The sequence below is a fragment of the Acinonyx jubatus genome, chromosome A3, assembly GCF_027475565.1.
Source record: "Acinonyx jubatus isolate Ajub_Pintada_27869175 chromosome A3, VMU_Ajub_asm_v1.0, whole genome shotgun sequence".
NCBI classification, from domain to species: Eukaryota; Metazoa; Chordata; class Mammalia; order Carnivora; family Felidae; genus Acinonyx; species Acinonyx jubatus.
Window position 1 is genome coordinate 9029594 of NC_069388.1, and position 17209 is coordinate 9046802.

General features: G+C 44.6%; 1 protein-coding gene across 4 annotated transcripts in view; it reads right to left on the reverse strand.

The window, feature by feature from the left end:
* Nucleotides 1–17209, reverse strand: part of TSHZ2 (teashirt zinc finger homeobox 2) — a 449904-nt gene that overhangs the window by 146185 nt on the left and 286510 nt on the right. The window contains exon 3 of one of the 4 annotated variants that reach the window (XM_027046719.2): nucleotides 3186–4634. The exons of 2 other annotated variants lie outside the window; for them this stretch is intronic. In XM_027046719.2, the coding sequence (XP_026902520.1) occupies nucleotides 4630–4634 (5 nt within the window). In that variant the 3' untranslated portion in view covers nucleotides 3186–4629. Of the gene's footprint in view, nucleotides 1–3185; nucleotides 4635–17209 lie in introns of those variants that run through there. One more of the 4 variants, XM_015078389.3, reaches the window with a different exon arrangement.

A 17209-nucleotide genomic window follows, 5' to 3' on the forward strand; every position in this document is an offset into this window, starting at 1 on the left:
ATATTTACTTCTTTTTCTCTTGGGAATCACTGTCTACGGCTCCTGGTACCCTTAGGGCTGTGTCATCCACAAAAACAAATCCACTATGCCTTCCTCCCGGGATATAATGAGGACAAATGCTTACTCTTGACCCCTTCTCTCCTTGTCTTTTTTGCAAATCCCCAAGGAGAACTGGCTTATGGTTTCAGCCGTTAGACTCTCAGCCGCGTACTTGAAATTAGAATGTTTGCCCAGCTAATGACGTTGACTGACGTGTTGAGCTGATTTGAGGCTAATTATGTTCATTCACTCACCAAACTCATACCGACACAGGCAGGTGCCACTCATTTTAAGAGAAAAAGAAGACGGGGCCGGGGGGTGGGGTGGGGAATAACTCGTATCTTACATAGGAAGGATCAAAAAATAGGAAGTTTCAGATTAAAGAAAGAGAGAAGAAGAAGAAAAGAAAGAAAACAGGAACACTTCAAATCTTTTGTCAAGAAAATCTCTTCCAGGTGAGCATCAAACGTTGCCTTTCTCAAGAAGTTTGAGTAACTGCCATTAGGGTAGGAAAATGAAAAGGCACTCAAACAGAACAAGATGTCCTGAGTGATTTTATGATATTTCTGACCTTAAAAGGCCTACATTGGGAGGTAAGTGCTTTAGTGATTTTGCGGATCCTGAATCGGTACTGACTTGAAGGCCTCTTAAACACAACCTGAGGTTTGACATTGCTATGCCTTCCCCCCCCCCAAAGATCATTATGAAACAATGCCACAGAATCTTCCAAAATGTGCAAGTCTGGGGGAAGGTACTAAAAACAGGTAGTGAGGGTTCGCTGGGGGCTGCACTTAATGAAAATCTGAAAATTGCTGGCTTTGTTGTCGAGAGAAATACACACTTGATTCGCAAGAGTCTTTGGCACGTCTGTGTGTGTGGCTGGGTTGCAGCCATCCTCCCCTGACAGGGAATTAGATGAACAGCACGGAGGAAGTAAAGAAGATAAACCCTGGAGAGGAAAACACGCCTGAGTTTCATTTTTAAATTCTATTTTATTTTACTTTTTAAGTTTTCCAAGTTTTCAAGAATAAAAATAAGCAATCACGTCGGGCAACGTGTCATCGTCTGATGAGCTCGGTAGATCGTTGAGAAGCCGGTGAACTCTAGAATCTGGGGATTATGGTGCAAGGCTTAAGTTGTCCAAGGACGAACTCTCAAATTGTAGTCGCTTAATTGAATCCTCCGATGTTTACCAGCAAATAAGGACATGCGGCCAAAATTCAAGCTTTGGTGTTGAGAGCTTGCTTGCTGCATTGAGCCAAAGGCCAAAGACGGCTTCTCCTAAGTTGAGTTTTTTTAAAGGGAATCAGATCCACGATATCTATGTAGGATATATTTTTATGTGGGATTTGCATATAATAGTTATATAGAACTTAATGCCTTATGTGGAAAGCCAAGGAGTCATTATAATTTTTTTTTGTTTTGATAGAGAAAGAGAGACAGAGAATGGGCTGGTGGGGGGCAGAGGAAGGGGGAACAAGGGATCCGAAGTGGGCTCTGTCTGCGTTGACAGCAGAGAGCCTGATGCCGGGCTCGAACTCATGAACTGTGAGATCATGACCTGAGCCGAAGCTGGATGCTTAACTGGCTGAGCCACCAGGCGCCCTATAACTTAAGGGGAAATAGCAGTTCAAGTTATTGGACGTAAGATCTTGAGAGGAGGGATTTGAATTCTTTGATTAGCTGCTTTCACTTTTGCTTGATCCCATTAGTGTGACTATTTCAAGTTGAGTTCAAACACTGCAGTTCTGTCACAAAATAGGGCATGGCGGATCTCTTTAAGGGACCAGATGGGGTACAGGTAGCTGTCCATCGTCTTTTCAGTTGGGGGCTTGCCCAGGAATAAGTTGATGCCCAGGCTCCACACTTCCTTGCCCATCCCGGAAGTTCACAGGTGTTAGGAGACTCTTAGAGCCTGTTTATAAGCCAGAAACTGACTCCCACAAAATCTCTTGGGATATATAGGCTCTCATCTTGACAGAGGCTCATCATGCACGTCTCAAGAATGAGACAAAAGTTGGGGTGCCTGGGTGAGCGTCCGACTTCGGCTCAGGTCAGGTCACGATCTCATGGTTCGTGGGTTTGAGCCCCGTGTTGGGCTCTGTGTTGATGGCTTGGAGCCTGGAGCCTGCTTTGGATTCTGTGTCTCCCTCTCTCTCTGCCCCTGCCCCGCTCACACGCCATCTCTCTCTCAAAAATAAATGAACATTAAACAAGAAAATTAGAAAAAAAAAGAAGGAGACAAAAGTAAGTGCTGGACAAGAGCAATCCTTTTTAAGGACTAAAACATGCAATTTATTTCTTTGGCGTTAAGCAAAGAGAGGCTGGGTTCTGAGCTGCATTACTCCACTGTTCTCCTCACTCAGTAGTGTCTGGACGTTAGTGCGACGCCTTCTCCCTGGGGCTCACACCTCTTGGATGCCTTTCTGTTGCCTCCCTCTTGGCAGCCTGCATGACCCTGTACTCAGATGACTGCCCTGCTCTCAACCTCACCCTCTTCACCCCAACTCTTGCCCATTTTCTGTTTCCCCAGCAAACCAAGCCCTTTCTTGTATCAGAAACCTGCTTTTGGGGCGCCTGGGTGGCTCAGTCGGTTAGGCGTCCGACTTCGGCCCAGGTCATGATCTCGCAGTCTGTGACTTCGAGCCCCACGTCGGGCTCTGTGCTGACAGCTCAGAGCCTGGATCCTGCTTCCGATTCTGTGTCTCCCTCTCTCTCTGCCTCTCCCCAGCTCATGCTATGTCTCTCTCTGTCTCTGTCAAAAATAAATAAACTTAAAAAAAAAAAAAAAAAGAAACCTGCTTTTGCCTTTGCCTGCCACATTCCTTCCCCAGATCTCTGAAGCTAGTACTTTCTAATTGCTTATGTCTCAGCCAAAGTCTCACCTCTTCAGATGCTCCCTTGATGACCCTATAAAGGCAGCCACACCCTAATCCATGCCACTTACTAATTCCCGATCATGGCGATGCCTGACATCCTTCACGGCACCCCCAGAAACGATCTTGTGTTTTTTGTTGGTGTGTTGCTTTTTCTGCCTCTTTCCTCTAGAACATAAGGACTGTGAGAGCTCATTTTGTTTACTATTGATGTCCTGGTGCACAGCAGAGTACCTGGCATATGGTGGGTTCTCAAAAAAAAAAAAAAAAACAAACCCCAAAACCCTTGTCTCTCTGAATGTATAAAAGATCTCCTTATTGGAAGAAAAGGGGGTGAGGTTGCAGATTTGGGGTTGTGAGCGACACTCGAAGGAGGAAGATCATGCAATGATAAGACTGTGGTGGCAAGAGGCTGGAGAAACAGAGCCCGAGCCCCATTCACCTAAGACATTCCTTTATGGCTACATGATTTCTCCAACTTGCCTATCTTGGAAGAAGAGAACAAGAATTAGGGTTAACGTTTTGTGCAAGGTCATTGCCAATCCTCTCATATAGGTAAGAAGCCATTAAATTCTACAGTAGACGATCCAGGGTTGATGGATGTTTAAATAGGTCACATGATAATTCCAAACAATATTTAGTGTTTTCAGTGTGTCGGGCACAGATCTGATGAGAACATTTACCCCACACAACAGCCTTAGGGAGTAGATCCTGTTTCTGTCTCTTATAGGTGAGTGAACAGGGGCTTGGATAAGTTACGTCTGGCTCAAGGGACACAGTTAATAAGTAATGGAATCTAGGTTCAAACTCAGTTATTGAAACTGGGACTCCTTGGCAATGACTTGCCCAAGTAATACTGTGGTCAACAGATTAGAGATCGTATCAAAGTTCTGTGGCTTTTTTCATTGAATTATTTTGCCCTAAAGTTTCTGGATTTGAGGTTTTTATCATTCACAGTGAATTTATTTCCTGACATCATTCCTATTTTTTTTTACTATTTTTTTTAACCTTTATTCATTTTTGAAAGAGAGAGACAGAGTGCAAACGGGGGAGGACCAGAGAGAGAGGAAGACACAGAATCGGAAGCAGGCTCCAGGCTCCGAACTCTCAGCACACAGACTGACGCAGGGCTGTAACTCATGGACCGCAAGATCATGACCTGAGCCGAAGTCGGACGCTTAACCGACGGAGCCACCCAAGCACCCCAACTATTGCTGTTTCTTGAAGTACGCTGAATTCCATTGTACTGGGAGGAGATTATAAGAACATGGTAACTCTTGAGATAAGTTGATACAAACTGCCAGTATCGCTAAATCATTAGGGGTCATAGGACGGGGTGTTATAGAGGGGATGTTAATGTCACGTGCCTTTTTCTGTCTTGGAGTTGTCTGGAGTTGTCCCAAATGGATTGGGAATCGAAGACCCCGCATTTCCTTTGAGTGAATCATTTCCTCTCTGTGCTTTATCTTTCTCATATGTCTAATAAGCAGACTCTGAAGTCCGTTTTGCGGTGGGGTCCCTGGCCTTGCGGAAATTCTCATTTACTTTGCTTGGGGGAAAAACCCAAAGTTTGCATGAGAAACGTGAGTGACTGCAAAACTTGCAATTGCCTTGAGCAGGGAAGAGAGAAGAGTTGTATGTCTGTGTTGGTATCGCTGTAGCCTTAACCTTGGGCCAGGAATATAAAGGAATATCTAGGAAGATGGCTTTCACCTTAGACTGTGGAAGAACAGAACAAACCTGAGTTATGATAAAGGGCAAAGGTAGTTCAGAGCCCAACTTTTCAGAAACAGGGAGTGTGGGAGGGAAGGACTGGAGAGGAGCTTTCGCTGGAAGTGCTAACCCAGTGGCCCCTTGTTTATAGAGCTCCTCGCCCCACTGGGGGTACTGATCCATGTGGGAGATAACGACCCAGTGCTTCATTGGAAGGAGCTTAATTCTTAAATACTGCAGGCACATCGCATGTTGGGCGACGATGCTATCTGATAGATTGTAGTCTTTTAATCATAAAACTTTACAGCAACTAAACTACATGATCACACCATTCCTATAACATACACTGACGTCTGATCTTTTCCTTGAGTCCGGAGGTGGGCTGCTCAGCATGGGGAGGCCTTGAGCCAATTCCAAATTCCCCAACGAGACATCAATCTCTGGACTTCAGAGGAGATGTGAACCCAGACCTCGATCTGAAGAACTCAGGAAGAAAGCGGACCTTTTTTTTTTTTTTTTTTTAATTTGGAGAGGGGACATCTGGATAATGAGAACTGGCTTGAGAGGAGAAGCAGTCCTCAAGAATAATATCCATCAAACTACTCGGAGTTTTTTTTGCAGTCATCACAGAACTGGGTGGGAATGAATCCTGCAGCCCCATGATAACTTAAGTGTGGGGTGCCTAACAGCATTGGGTGTGTGTGAGAAGCCTTAGGAGGTGCAACAAGTCAGCAATACAAAGCAGAAATATGGAAGGCAGCTCTGTTTTAGATTTTCTTCTAATTCCTTCCTGAGAAGAAAGTCTCAGTTCAAGTCTCAAGTTCAAGGATTTAACCCCTCACTAACACTTTCTAACCTTTATCACAGCAAAGGCTGAACAGAGCTCAGCTTCAAGACTTAGGCAGGCGTCAGGGTCCGGGCAGATGTCAGATGTAACAACATTGTTTAGTTGTCTTTCTGTCTGTCTATCTACTTTTTTTTTTTTTTTCTTTTTTGCCATTAGCTCCTTGTTTGGGCAAGTGATATGGGTTTTCAGTTGAGGCTTGTGATTAATTAAATCTCCTCTTGGGGAGCCTGGGTGGCTCAGTCGGTTGAGCTTCCGACTTCGGCTCAGATCACGATCTCACGGTCTGTGAGTTCGAGCCCTGTGTTGGGCTCTGTGATGACGGCTCAGAGCCTGGATGGAGGCTGCTTTGGATTCTGTGTTTCCCTCTCTCTCTGACCCTCCCCCGTTCATGCTCTCTCTCTCTGTCTCAAAAATAAAACATTAAAAAAATTTTTTTTAAATCTCCTCTATAATAAAAGTGTGTACATAAGTAAATAAGAGCCCAAGGGGGTATGCAGATATGGCAAAAAGTATGAATTTCTGTTGAGTGAAGTTAGGGAAACACTGCTTTATGATGATAATAGCTCACACACTCTTTTTTCTTTAGTGTCAGCCAGGATACATTGTAAACCCTTAATATATGTATTAACTCACTGAACTTTCTTGACTACACTTCGATATAGGTCTATTTATTTATTTATTTTAAGTTTACTTATTTATTTTGACAGAGAGACAGCCTGAGTGGGGGAGGGGCAGAGAGAGGAGGCGGGGAGAGAGAGAGAGAGAGAGAGAGAGAGAATACCAAGCAGGTTCTGTGCTGTCAGTGCAGAACCCAAAGTGGGGCTTGAACCTATGAACGATGAGATCACGACCTGAGCCAAAAGAGTCAGACACCGACTGAACAACCTAGGCCCCCTGATGTAGGTCTTATTAATTATTACACATGTTCTTATGGGAAAAACAGAGACACCGAGAGCCTACATAGTTTACCCAGGACTCACGCCCAGTGGGATGCAGGGGCAAGATGTAGTCTGGAGGATTTTGAACGGCAGAACACAACACGTTCATAACTACGGTGCTGCCCTGCCAGCCAGAGGTCTGGCTATGCCTGTGAATGGACATGATCTGTGACCTTTAGTGTCAGTCTATGGATTTGGGTCGGCAAACTATTCACCAAGCATTTCTATTCGCATATGGAGGAACGGGGACAAGCCCAAACCCAGTGGCGAAGCAGAAGGGTGCTACATGGAAGATGCCAAGCTTTTAGTCTGAATATTGCATTCTCCAGGATCACAGAGAGGGCTGAGCAAACAGTCTAGCAAATCGAAGAGAATGCCCCACTGGAACTTCAAGGAACAGAGATGACTGGCATCTTTATGCAACCAACGTGGCTTCACTGAAGGAAGACTTTCTCTTGCCTTCGCCTCTAAGACATGATGGAAATCCCGCTTTTCAAAGGGAAACGAGCAATAGGGACTAAAAACAGGGGATAATTGAAGATTCCTCACAAAAAGGATTAGAGGATTGCGAGCTAAAAGATAAAAAGGATTTAAACCCAAGAGACTCTCAGAACCTCTTGATGGGCTGAATGTTTCACTGAGCTGGTGAGTTTCCAGACCTCTCCCAAGTCAACAGCTTCTAAATGAGAATTAGCCCCAGGAAGTGAGAAGCGCCTGAAAACTCAAGAAAAACATAGGAAAGAACCAAAAATTATGACTCCATTGTGTAAGTTTTGCCTAGCAAGAGTTCATTCTCTGGGTTTTGACTTGATTTTCATAAAATTATTCTTTTTTTCTTTTTTTAAATGAGCTTGTAACCTTCCAAAGCAGTTGATGTAGATTATTTCATTGGATCTTTAGAGTAATGTGAAAAGAGGCAGGGAACGTATTTTCTTACTATTTTTAAGTTAATGAAATCGAGGCAGAGGCATTAGGGATCTAGCGATCTAACAGAGCCCCTGCTAGTAATCGTGCTACTGAGTGGAAGTCTACACAGGGCTAGACACGGTGCTAGCTGCTTTCCCACGTTTTGGCATTAATCCTTCGGACAAACCTCGAGGTAGATACTCGCCTTATGCCCAGTCTCTGGAGGCGAGAGAGACTAACAGACTTCCCAGCACACTGAGACCCAGCTTGTCCCACCTCACAGGAGCTCACGAGAGCTGTCTTGGCACATCTCGTCCCGAGGTAAGAGAACTTACACCACAGAAATCGGTAAACCCTACAGATCAAGGCTTGTTTTCCTTGGAAAGCCAGCCATTAAACATTTGCCAGCGTTCCATGGGGCGCATACCTGGTAACTGGCAGAGTAGGATCCAGAACCAGGCAGATCCAGACCCAGACTCGTCCCTTCACGCCTCTCAGTAGGGTCCACTTACTGTGAATAATACCCAACACTGACTAAGCTGCCTGTTTCTGGCAAGGGGCAGGAGTCCAAGTTTACTCTGGAGTTCCTATGTATTATTTTATATGGAAAAAGTATAGAAATGCCACAGCGATGAAAAATACTCATCTAGTTAGCACTCAAGAGCTCGAGCTTGGTGCTAGATGGATGTGAATTTCAAGTCCTTGCTTTCATTTTCAGGGATGATTATTGCATCGCTAAAACTACCTACCAACCCAATTCAAGTCAGGTTGACTATGAATGGCCCAAATGGTAAGGATGAGTCATGAACCAAAGGTGTCCCCTAATTCTACGTCTGTGAGGGGACAAATAGGAAGGATGTGATGCCAGGCGCATGTGGCTTTGATTCCAGCTCTGCCACTTATTAGCTATGTGACCTTGGCCAAATCACTTCTGCTCTTGAAGACTCAGTCTCAGTCTGAAAAGGACAGTAAGGTTTTTGAGGCGATTAAGTAAGCTAATGCCACAGACCCGGATGTAACATACACCCTCAATAAGTTGTCAGCTCCTGGGCTGGGGAATGTGGCTCCTATTAGCCCACACACAGCGTGGGAAAGCAAATTCTAGCCAGAAAGTGGCTTATGTTTATTTATGGCCCGGGGATGGAACTCAGGTGGTCGTCAGTAAGGGCTCGTGAGAGGCTAGAGAAGCCATCATGATTGCTTCACTACTGAATGCAGAAATGCTCCAGGGGTGCCTGGGTGGCTCAGTTGGTTAAGCATCCGACTCTTGATTTCAGTTCAGGTCATGATCTCACGGTTCATGGGTTTGAGCCCCGCATCTGGCTCTGTGCTGACAGTGCAGAGCCTGCTTGGGATTCTCTTTCTCTCTCTCTCTCTCTGCCCCCTCCTCCACTCATGCTGTCTTTCTCTTTCTCTCTCAAAATAAATAAACTAAAAAAGATGCTCCAAATTAATGGGCAAAAATTCCTTCCTTGCCCAGGTGAAGATTTAAGGCACAAACTGCTCCCCATTGACTTCTCCTCTATCATCTACAAGGGTAGACTTACCAGCCCACTGTGCTTTAGTTTCATCATCCATAACATGTGGACAATAATCACACTTTCACCTCCTAGCCTAATGCACCAAAAGCCTCAGTAATTAGTACTTGCTGCTAGTAAGATTGTTATAAGTGAGACGTTTTCCATTATCGGCCAGACACTCGCTGTCTGGTGGTCAAAGATATCCTTTCTCATGGGGAGTTTTGGCTGCACCCTGATGGAAATTCCAAACCTGTCCCTCATTTTCTTAAAAAAAATATTATACTGACCATACTTCTGTGACATATACTGTTCTCTTCAAAAAACAAATGACACAGCCTGTGTCACAATGTCGACATCTCAATAATTTGATTGGAAGGAAGGTATTCCTCAAGACAGAAATTAGGAACATGCCTCCCAGCCTCTCTTGCACCTCATAGGTAGGCACAGGCCCCAAGGTCCATCCATCAGATGCACCAATGGGAGGCTCTGACTCAGAAGGTATATGGTGGGGATGCAGGCTCAGGGTAGCCTCTATCCTGATGATATAAAAGCCACTGGCGTTTCAGAGGCAGCTCTTCCAGAGCTCCTGGCTGGAAGGTCAATTGTCCTACACAGGTGGCATAGGTTAGGAGTCTGTGTGCATTGCTGGTGCAGGGATGGCTCTACTGACACAGCCTTGGCTTTGATCCGGGCATGGGTCCTGGCTGGGTGGCCTTCAAGTGTGATTCTCTGGACCACTGGGTGATTTCAAGAACCACTGGTTCATGAACACTGGTGTAGATTCAGGATGTACAACCGAGTCTCCCGACTGGACCCCTCATTTTGCTCTTAGTGTTTCTGACTGGTATGTTTACGGATGGCCAGCTTCCCCCATTACAGACTGGTGAGCTTTCCTTCAATTTTCAAGTTCTGGGGGAGAGGCATGACAACGGGGCATTCCCCCATCCCCTCACCCCTATGCCTACCACGCATCGACCACATAGGGCAAGGGGTGGCCATCTTTTTCTGTAAGGGGACATATAGTAAATATTTTAGGCTCTGTGGGCCATATAGTCTCTGTCACACCCACTCAACTGTGTTGTTATAACTGGAAAGCAGCCATAGACAACATGTAAGGAAACGGCATGGCCGCGTTCCAATAAAACTTGTTTAAGTTACTAACAAGCGGTGGGCTGGGTTTGTTGACCCCTGACAAAAAGTTAACACTTTACAGGTTACAATGAGCAAAACAGAACCTTCTGGTGGTGGATATCAACTACGGCTCTAGTCTCGGCTTTGTCCTTGGTGTCCTTGGTGCCTGGTCCTTGGACACACACATTCACCTCTCTGTACCCATCTCTATCTACCGATAATAAAACCAACAATGCTGTTTCCTCCCTCCCAGAATGCTAGAGACAAAATGAGTAACACACCTCAGGGTGTTAAAGTGTTAAAAGCACTTTAAAATTCTGGGGTATATTTTCGAGCTGGCTCCATACTGTTTGGATTACTGTAACTTCATAGTGTGACTTGAAATCTGGAATGGTGACATCTCCAGCTGTGTTTTTCGCTTTCAAGAGTGCTTTGGCTATTCGGGGTCTTTTGTGGTTCCATACAAATTTTAGAATTTTGAGAGGGATTGCATTAAACCTGTGGGTTGTTTTGGATGCAGTATGGGCATGGCTGAAATCAAAAACACAAGAAACCACAAGTGTTGGCGAGGATGTGGAGAGAAAGGAACCCTCGTGTGCTGCTAGTGGGAATGCAAACAGGTGCAGCCGCTCTGGAAAACAGTATGAAGCTTCCTCACAAAGTTAAACATAGAGCCACCGTATGATCCGGTAATCACACTACTAAGTGTTTACTCAAAGAACACAAAAACACTAATTTGAAAAAATATATATGCACCCTAATGTTTATTGTAGCATTATTTACAATAACCAAATTATGGAGGTAGCCCAAGTGTCCACTATTAGATGAGTGGATAAAGAAGATGTGGTATAGATACACAACGGAATATTACCGAGCCCTAAAAAAGAATGAAATCTTGCCATTTGCAACAACATGGATGGATCTGGGGAGTATAAAGCCAAGTGAAATAAGTTAGAGAAAGACACATCCCATGATTTCACTCATATGTGGAATTTGAGAAACAAAACAAATGAATAAAAGGGAAAAAAGACAACCCCCCAAACTGACTCTTAACTATAGAGAACAAACTGGTGGTTACCAGAGGGGAAGGGGTTGGGGGATGGGCGACACAGGTGATGGGGATTAAGAGGATGCTTATCATGGGGCGCCTGGGTGGCTCAGTCGGTTAAGCGGCCGACTTCGGCTCAGGTCATGATCTCGCGGTCCGTGAGTTCGAGCCCCGTGTCGGGCTCTGTGCTGACAGCTCGGAGCCTGGAGCCTGCTTCAGATTCTGTGTCTCCCTCTCTCTCTCTGACCCTCCCCCATTCATGCTCTGTCTCTCTCTGTCTCAAAAATAAATAAACGTTAAAAAAAATTAAAAAAAAAAAGAGGACGCTTATCATGATGAGTCCTGAGTAACATACAGAATTGTTAAATCACTATATTGTACACATGACACTAATTTAACACTGTATGTTAACTCTACTGGGTTAAAATTTTACAAAAGAATAGCTAAGAGATTATGCTGTATACAACGGAATACTACGTGGCAACGAGAAAGAATGAAATCTGGCCTTTTGTAGCAATGTGGATGGAACTGGAGAGTGTTATGCTAAAGGAAATAAGCCATACAAAGAGAGACAGATACCGTATGTTTTCACTCTTATGTGGATCCCGAGAAATGTAACAGAAGACCATGGGGGAGGGGAAGGGAACAAAAAGAAAGTTAGAGAGGGAGGGAGCCAAACCATAAGAGACTCTTAAAAACTGAGAACAAACCGAAGGTTGATGGGGGGTGGGAGGGAGGGGAGGGTGGGTGAGGGGCATTGAGGAGGGCACCTGTTGGGATGAGCACTGGGTGTTGTATGGAAACCAATTTGACAATAAATTTCATATTAAAAAAAAGAAATTATGGTGTATATTATTCTAATTATGTTTTTATTCCCCAATAAGCAATGAACTCCATGAAAAGACGGTCTGTGTTTTTACTCCGAACCTCTATTTTCTAGCACATTACATTTCACAGTCGACATAAGTGCTTGTTAAATAAACAAGTAGTTTAGCTCTTGGTTCAGAGGACTTTTAAACTTAGTGATAGATGTAAGCTCATGTTTGAATAATCACAAATCTACCAAAATAAGCAGCAGTGTTAGTATAAACCTGTAAAATTGTATTCACAAACTTAAAAGCTTACCGAAGGTAAGCAGAAAAATATAAAGGAAGGCTGTGGATTGGTGCAAGGTAGTAAGAAATGCTGGTGGCTGCCATATAATGAAGAGAGCATATCCTGTCTGAAGGGAATAATGCTCTTTTGTTCCAGCTAATTCCATGTGGACATGTGGGATCACCTTTGAGAATTTTTCCAATTTTTCAAAAGAAGCTGAAAGTCTGGATTTTGGAAGTAAATTTCTCTCTTTTTTTAAATTTGAGAGAGAGAGAGAGCACATGTGAATGAGCAGGGGAGGGGCAGAGGGAGAGAGGGAGAGAGAGAGATTCTTAAGCATGCTCCTTGCTCAGTGAGGAGCCTGACTCAGGGCTCGATCCCACGACTCTGGGACCATGACCTGAGCCAAAATCAAGAGTTGGAAACTCAATTGACTGAGCCACCCAGGCGCCCCTAAATTTCTCTCATCTTTATACATTGGCAACTAATCCTCAAGATTAAAAAATGTCACTCTCAGGTCATCTGTAACTCCTCGTATAATTTCTAGAAGACGCAGTTGAAGTTATAATCAAGGAGTAGCAATGTAGAAAATTCTTAGATTTCATCGCCTTTTGATTCCCTGGTTGTAATTAATGGTCGTTCTTACTCACTGGAACATGTTTGATCATCTCAATTTTCAATGATTCTTGATCATGGTATTAATTGTTCTCATGACTTATTTAGTCTCTACGATTATGGGCACTTTTTCCAGCTCCCGAATATCCACATGGCTTCCTCCTCCAATGTATTCTGGTATCAGGTCAGATGTTCCCCTCCTCAGCCAAGTCCTCCCTAAACATCCTGTCTAAACTTTCTTCCCTCCCTACTGTCCTTTTTTTTTTTTTTTTTGTAGCACTTACTGGCATCTGATATATATTTTTTATGATCTGTCTTCCGCCACTAGAGTGTCACCTTCCTGAAAGCAGAGATGTGTTTCTGTGTTGTTCGATGCTGAATTCCCAGAAGCTGCTACAGTGTCTGGCAAGAGTAGGCACCTAATCAATATGTTGAATGGATAAATGAGTGATCCTTCTGGCCACTGTTGATGAGACCCCAAGACTATTCATTATCCAAGATGTTGGAAAAAAAATATGGATGTGAAAAAACAGGTTTCTCGTAACAGAAATCTTAACATCAGTGTAAGTCTAATCATGTTCATCAGCAACTTGCATTTGACATGGGAGAAAATCTACAAATCTAACGACAGCTTTTTACATCATGTTTACATCATGTTTACGACAGCTTCCTATGGCTGGTCTCCTGGGAATGGCTGGAGGGGGTTTTATGATGGCCACACAAAAGGGAGCTTGAAGATAAAAGATTGCAGACTGCTGTAACGAATGAAGGGAGAATATCTGAAAGATTCTTTGTAGAATATAAGTTTTTCCATTTTGGAATACTCTTGGAGGAAAAAAATGGCAGAAAGTCATGCGGAGCTTTAAGGGTTCAGGTTTAATGGTTTAGGTAAAATAAGAAAAATATTGATAAAAGAATGACTTCTGCTGTCACCTCCTGTGAATTTTATCTGTTGTCGAAGTGACGTTAGCACATAGAAATGATTTTAGAAGGGTAGGAAATCCAAAATGCCACCAAATAGCTCCTGGAAGAGCTACCCTTCAGTATTTCCCAAGCTTCCTGCCAGTTTCGAGGCAAGTTTGCTAACCTTGTAGACAATTAAGTAACATCTTCTCTTCTGGGATATTTGACAGATAAGCAACCGTTGCTCATTCTGCGGGAGGTACTGGGCTCAGTTTCATGGTTCTGAACCCAGCTCTGGGACACACGTGCTCTGTGCACTACACCTGTCTTGTTCGCCTTTAGTCTCCAACATCTGAACTACAATTCTTGGGAAGTCAGCACACATGTGAGTGTGAATGCCTACCCTTCAGGAGCCAGGCCCTGGCTCATATTCTGATGAACGCAGGGTCTGTACTGGTGGAGGTCAAGTGCCAAATAATTTCTCAATAAATACAAGCGCTTCTGATTATTACATCCATTTTGACCTCTGACGAAGTTTAGTATGTTGGATATTCTAAATAAATGCTTATTGATGGTGTAAAGAAAGAATTTGTTCTTGCTACCGGTGGCGTTTAGTGCCCCTCTCGTGGGTACCTGTACGGCCCCCATCATGGCGCTCATGCTCAGGCAATGAAATTGTGCATTCACTTCTCCTTGTCCCCCATGCCATGCATCCTTCAAGGGAGGGGCGGTAAACGGTCTTGTTGGCATCGTCAATGTCCAGCCAAGAGTCTGGCACCTGCTTTTCAGTTCAGAAGTGTTACATATCTGAATGAACTTGTGGAAGACAAGATGTCCCTAGGGCTCAGGTCCCAGAGGCGCTAGCTCTCTCCAGCCTCAGACAAAGAAAACAAAAAGGGGACATCCCCACTCAAAACACAAGTGGATTTTCTCCGTGTCCTGGGTAGGGAGATGCCCTGCAAAGTAATGAACGACAGAGGATTGTGAGAGCCCTGAGAACTCTTTCCCCTACCCCGAACTCCATCTTTTCTTTACGATTTCACACTTTCTTCTCCATGTTCCCAGTCCTAACGTCTCCAACTGCAAAGGTTCGCGCTTGCCTCACAAAGCCGCGTGACAGAATTTCCTTTTAATTAGCACATTCATAACAGCAACAATAATTCTAATCATTAATACGCTGCTCACCCCACTTAGGAACAAACCAAATGGCAAGAAGTCAATGTTAATTTTAAAACACATGTAAACAAGGATCCTGGAAGGCCAAACACAATAACCTTCTGGCATTATTAATGGCAGAGAATGCTTTCCGTGGAGCTTGGGAAGTCAACGGTACACTAATCACACCCCCTCTTCCCCCACTTACACTTTTTATTAATGGAGACCAATTAACCGTTGCGTAGGGACTTTAAAATATATATATATTCTTCCCCAATAGCGTGTGCTTCATGAGGACAGAGATCATGTTTATGGGTCTCCCTGAGCCCACAGTGTTGTCTGCACACAGTAGGTGTCCAATACATCCATGTGGAATGAATGGATTAATCAACTCTCAAAGGTGTGCGGGCAGAGCTCTTGTGAAAGAACAGAGCCCTGATGTGTCAGGACACCATTTCACGAAGCAAGTTGGGCATCAGCACCTTTTCTCAGATATTGAACTGGCCCAGCGTTTGGACCACGAGGCCCTGAGCATTCATTCAAGAATTCCTAAGTGTTACTTTCATTCGGATAAAACAATTAATCCAGTTCTATCTTGGGTCACCGGGATAACCGACTTGTGATGAATATTGCAACACAAAATCCATGTCTACGTTGGCGTTTATCTTTGTGATCGAGCGGGTGCCTGGTCATCAGGGAAAAGGACATCGCTTGGCTTCTTAATAGAGCGTTTCTCACTTTGTGGGGGCTTGCACATTTTCTCAGCTCCCAAGTTTGGGAAAACGGTTGTAGTTATACCTTCCCCACTGAGCACTGTGACATCCATAAGTCTGGGCAATGCGTGGGGCCGCCACCTGTCTCCCTCGCCTGTGACTCCACTGAGAGGCGTCAGGCTATACAGCCAGGACCGCATTTCAGTGCTGGCCCTCGTGACGGACCCGGGATGTCTACGATCATTTCCTCTGCTGCCTTTCATATCACTGAACTGAAGCGATCAGACCTGTCAAGAGCGAGGGCCCCAGATGAAAGGCCAGTGCATTAAGACAGAGCATAATTGCCAGCTTCTGAGTTTCTGACATTAATCGTTTTACTGAAAGAAGACAGCGGAGGTCCTCTCTCTCTCTCTCTCTCTCGGTCTCTCTTTTATTGCCAGTACACAGGAATTATGGAGGGGTGGGGGCTAGGGAGAAAAAAAACCCCTCCACCAACAAGGTTCGCTAATTAAAAGTAATATGTTTTCCCAGTTTTTTGGCAATTTGATAACACAAAACACTTACTTGGGGGCCACAGGGGGAAACAAACTGAGACAGATAAAAAATGTTTTGTGTTCATCCAAGCACAACTATGTTAATGCGTATTATCCCATTAATGCGCATCAACATCGGGAATCGGCTCACCAATGCAAGCAAGAAGCATACACTTATCATCATTTGATAACATGTTTAATGACAGATTGACGGGAGATTTGCAAATGTGAACTGGCATCAGTGTTGCTAACTTCAGCTCCTGCCGCCGCCTCTGCTATGCCAGCATATTTATGTGCATAATTTGATTTCTCAGCCACACTGTTAGTACATTTTTAATATTAACTATGCACGAACAGACAGCCCAACTTAAGTTGCACTGATGGTTGCAGTTCATTAGATTGAAAAAGATGGGCAGACGTGACTGAGATGGAGGCGGTGGTCCAACGCCCAAGAAACGACGACGAACAGGCGCGCTCGGCTCTCAACACGCCCAAGCTACACATCTCACGTTGTCGCAAGTGGCGGAGATCTTGTGGATGAGGGAGTGGGAGAAGGAGAGAGCCCCTGCCCTGGGCGCCCGGGTCGGGAGCTTAACACCGAGCCCGGGCGGCGGCCGCGTGCATGTTGGCCTTGCCCCCCATCGCCTCTGCTCGCTCCACGCGGATCACGACGCCACACTCATGCCCTTCGCTTCCTATGCAGCAGGGGAGTATGAGCTGCATTCTTCATTCTTCATGAGCCCGGGCCACGGGCAGCTGCTCAGGGAAGCCTCCTTGAAGTGGGAGCGGGGCTGCTCGTAGCTATCTGGGGGAGGCATGCTCATCTACCATCGCATTGTGCGCCCGTCACGTAAGGCTTGGGTGGCCCGGATGAAGGACGTCACCTTGCTCCCTTTCCATTATTTCATCTGCAAGATGGGCATAAGGGTATCACCTACTCCACAGGGGCTAAAGCTTAAAGAAGCCAAAGAAGAGAAGTGTTCAGCCCCAGCATTTGGCACATAGCCAGCTCACCATATATGTTCATTCTTATTATTTTATTTCTGCATTTTTTTGGGGGGGGGTAATTTAAAAAACATAGAAGTCTACTCCCCAGGCCTTAGAATCAAACAAAGCTGGGGTTTCTTCTTCTTCTTCTTCTTCTGCTTTTTTTTTTTTTTTGTTAGTTTATTTATTT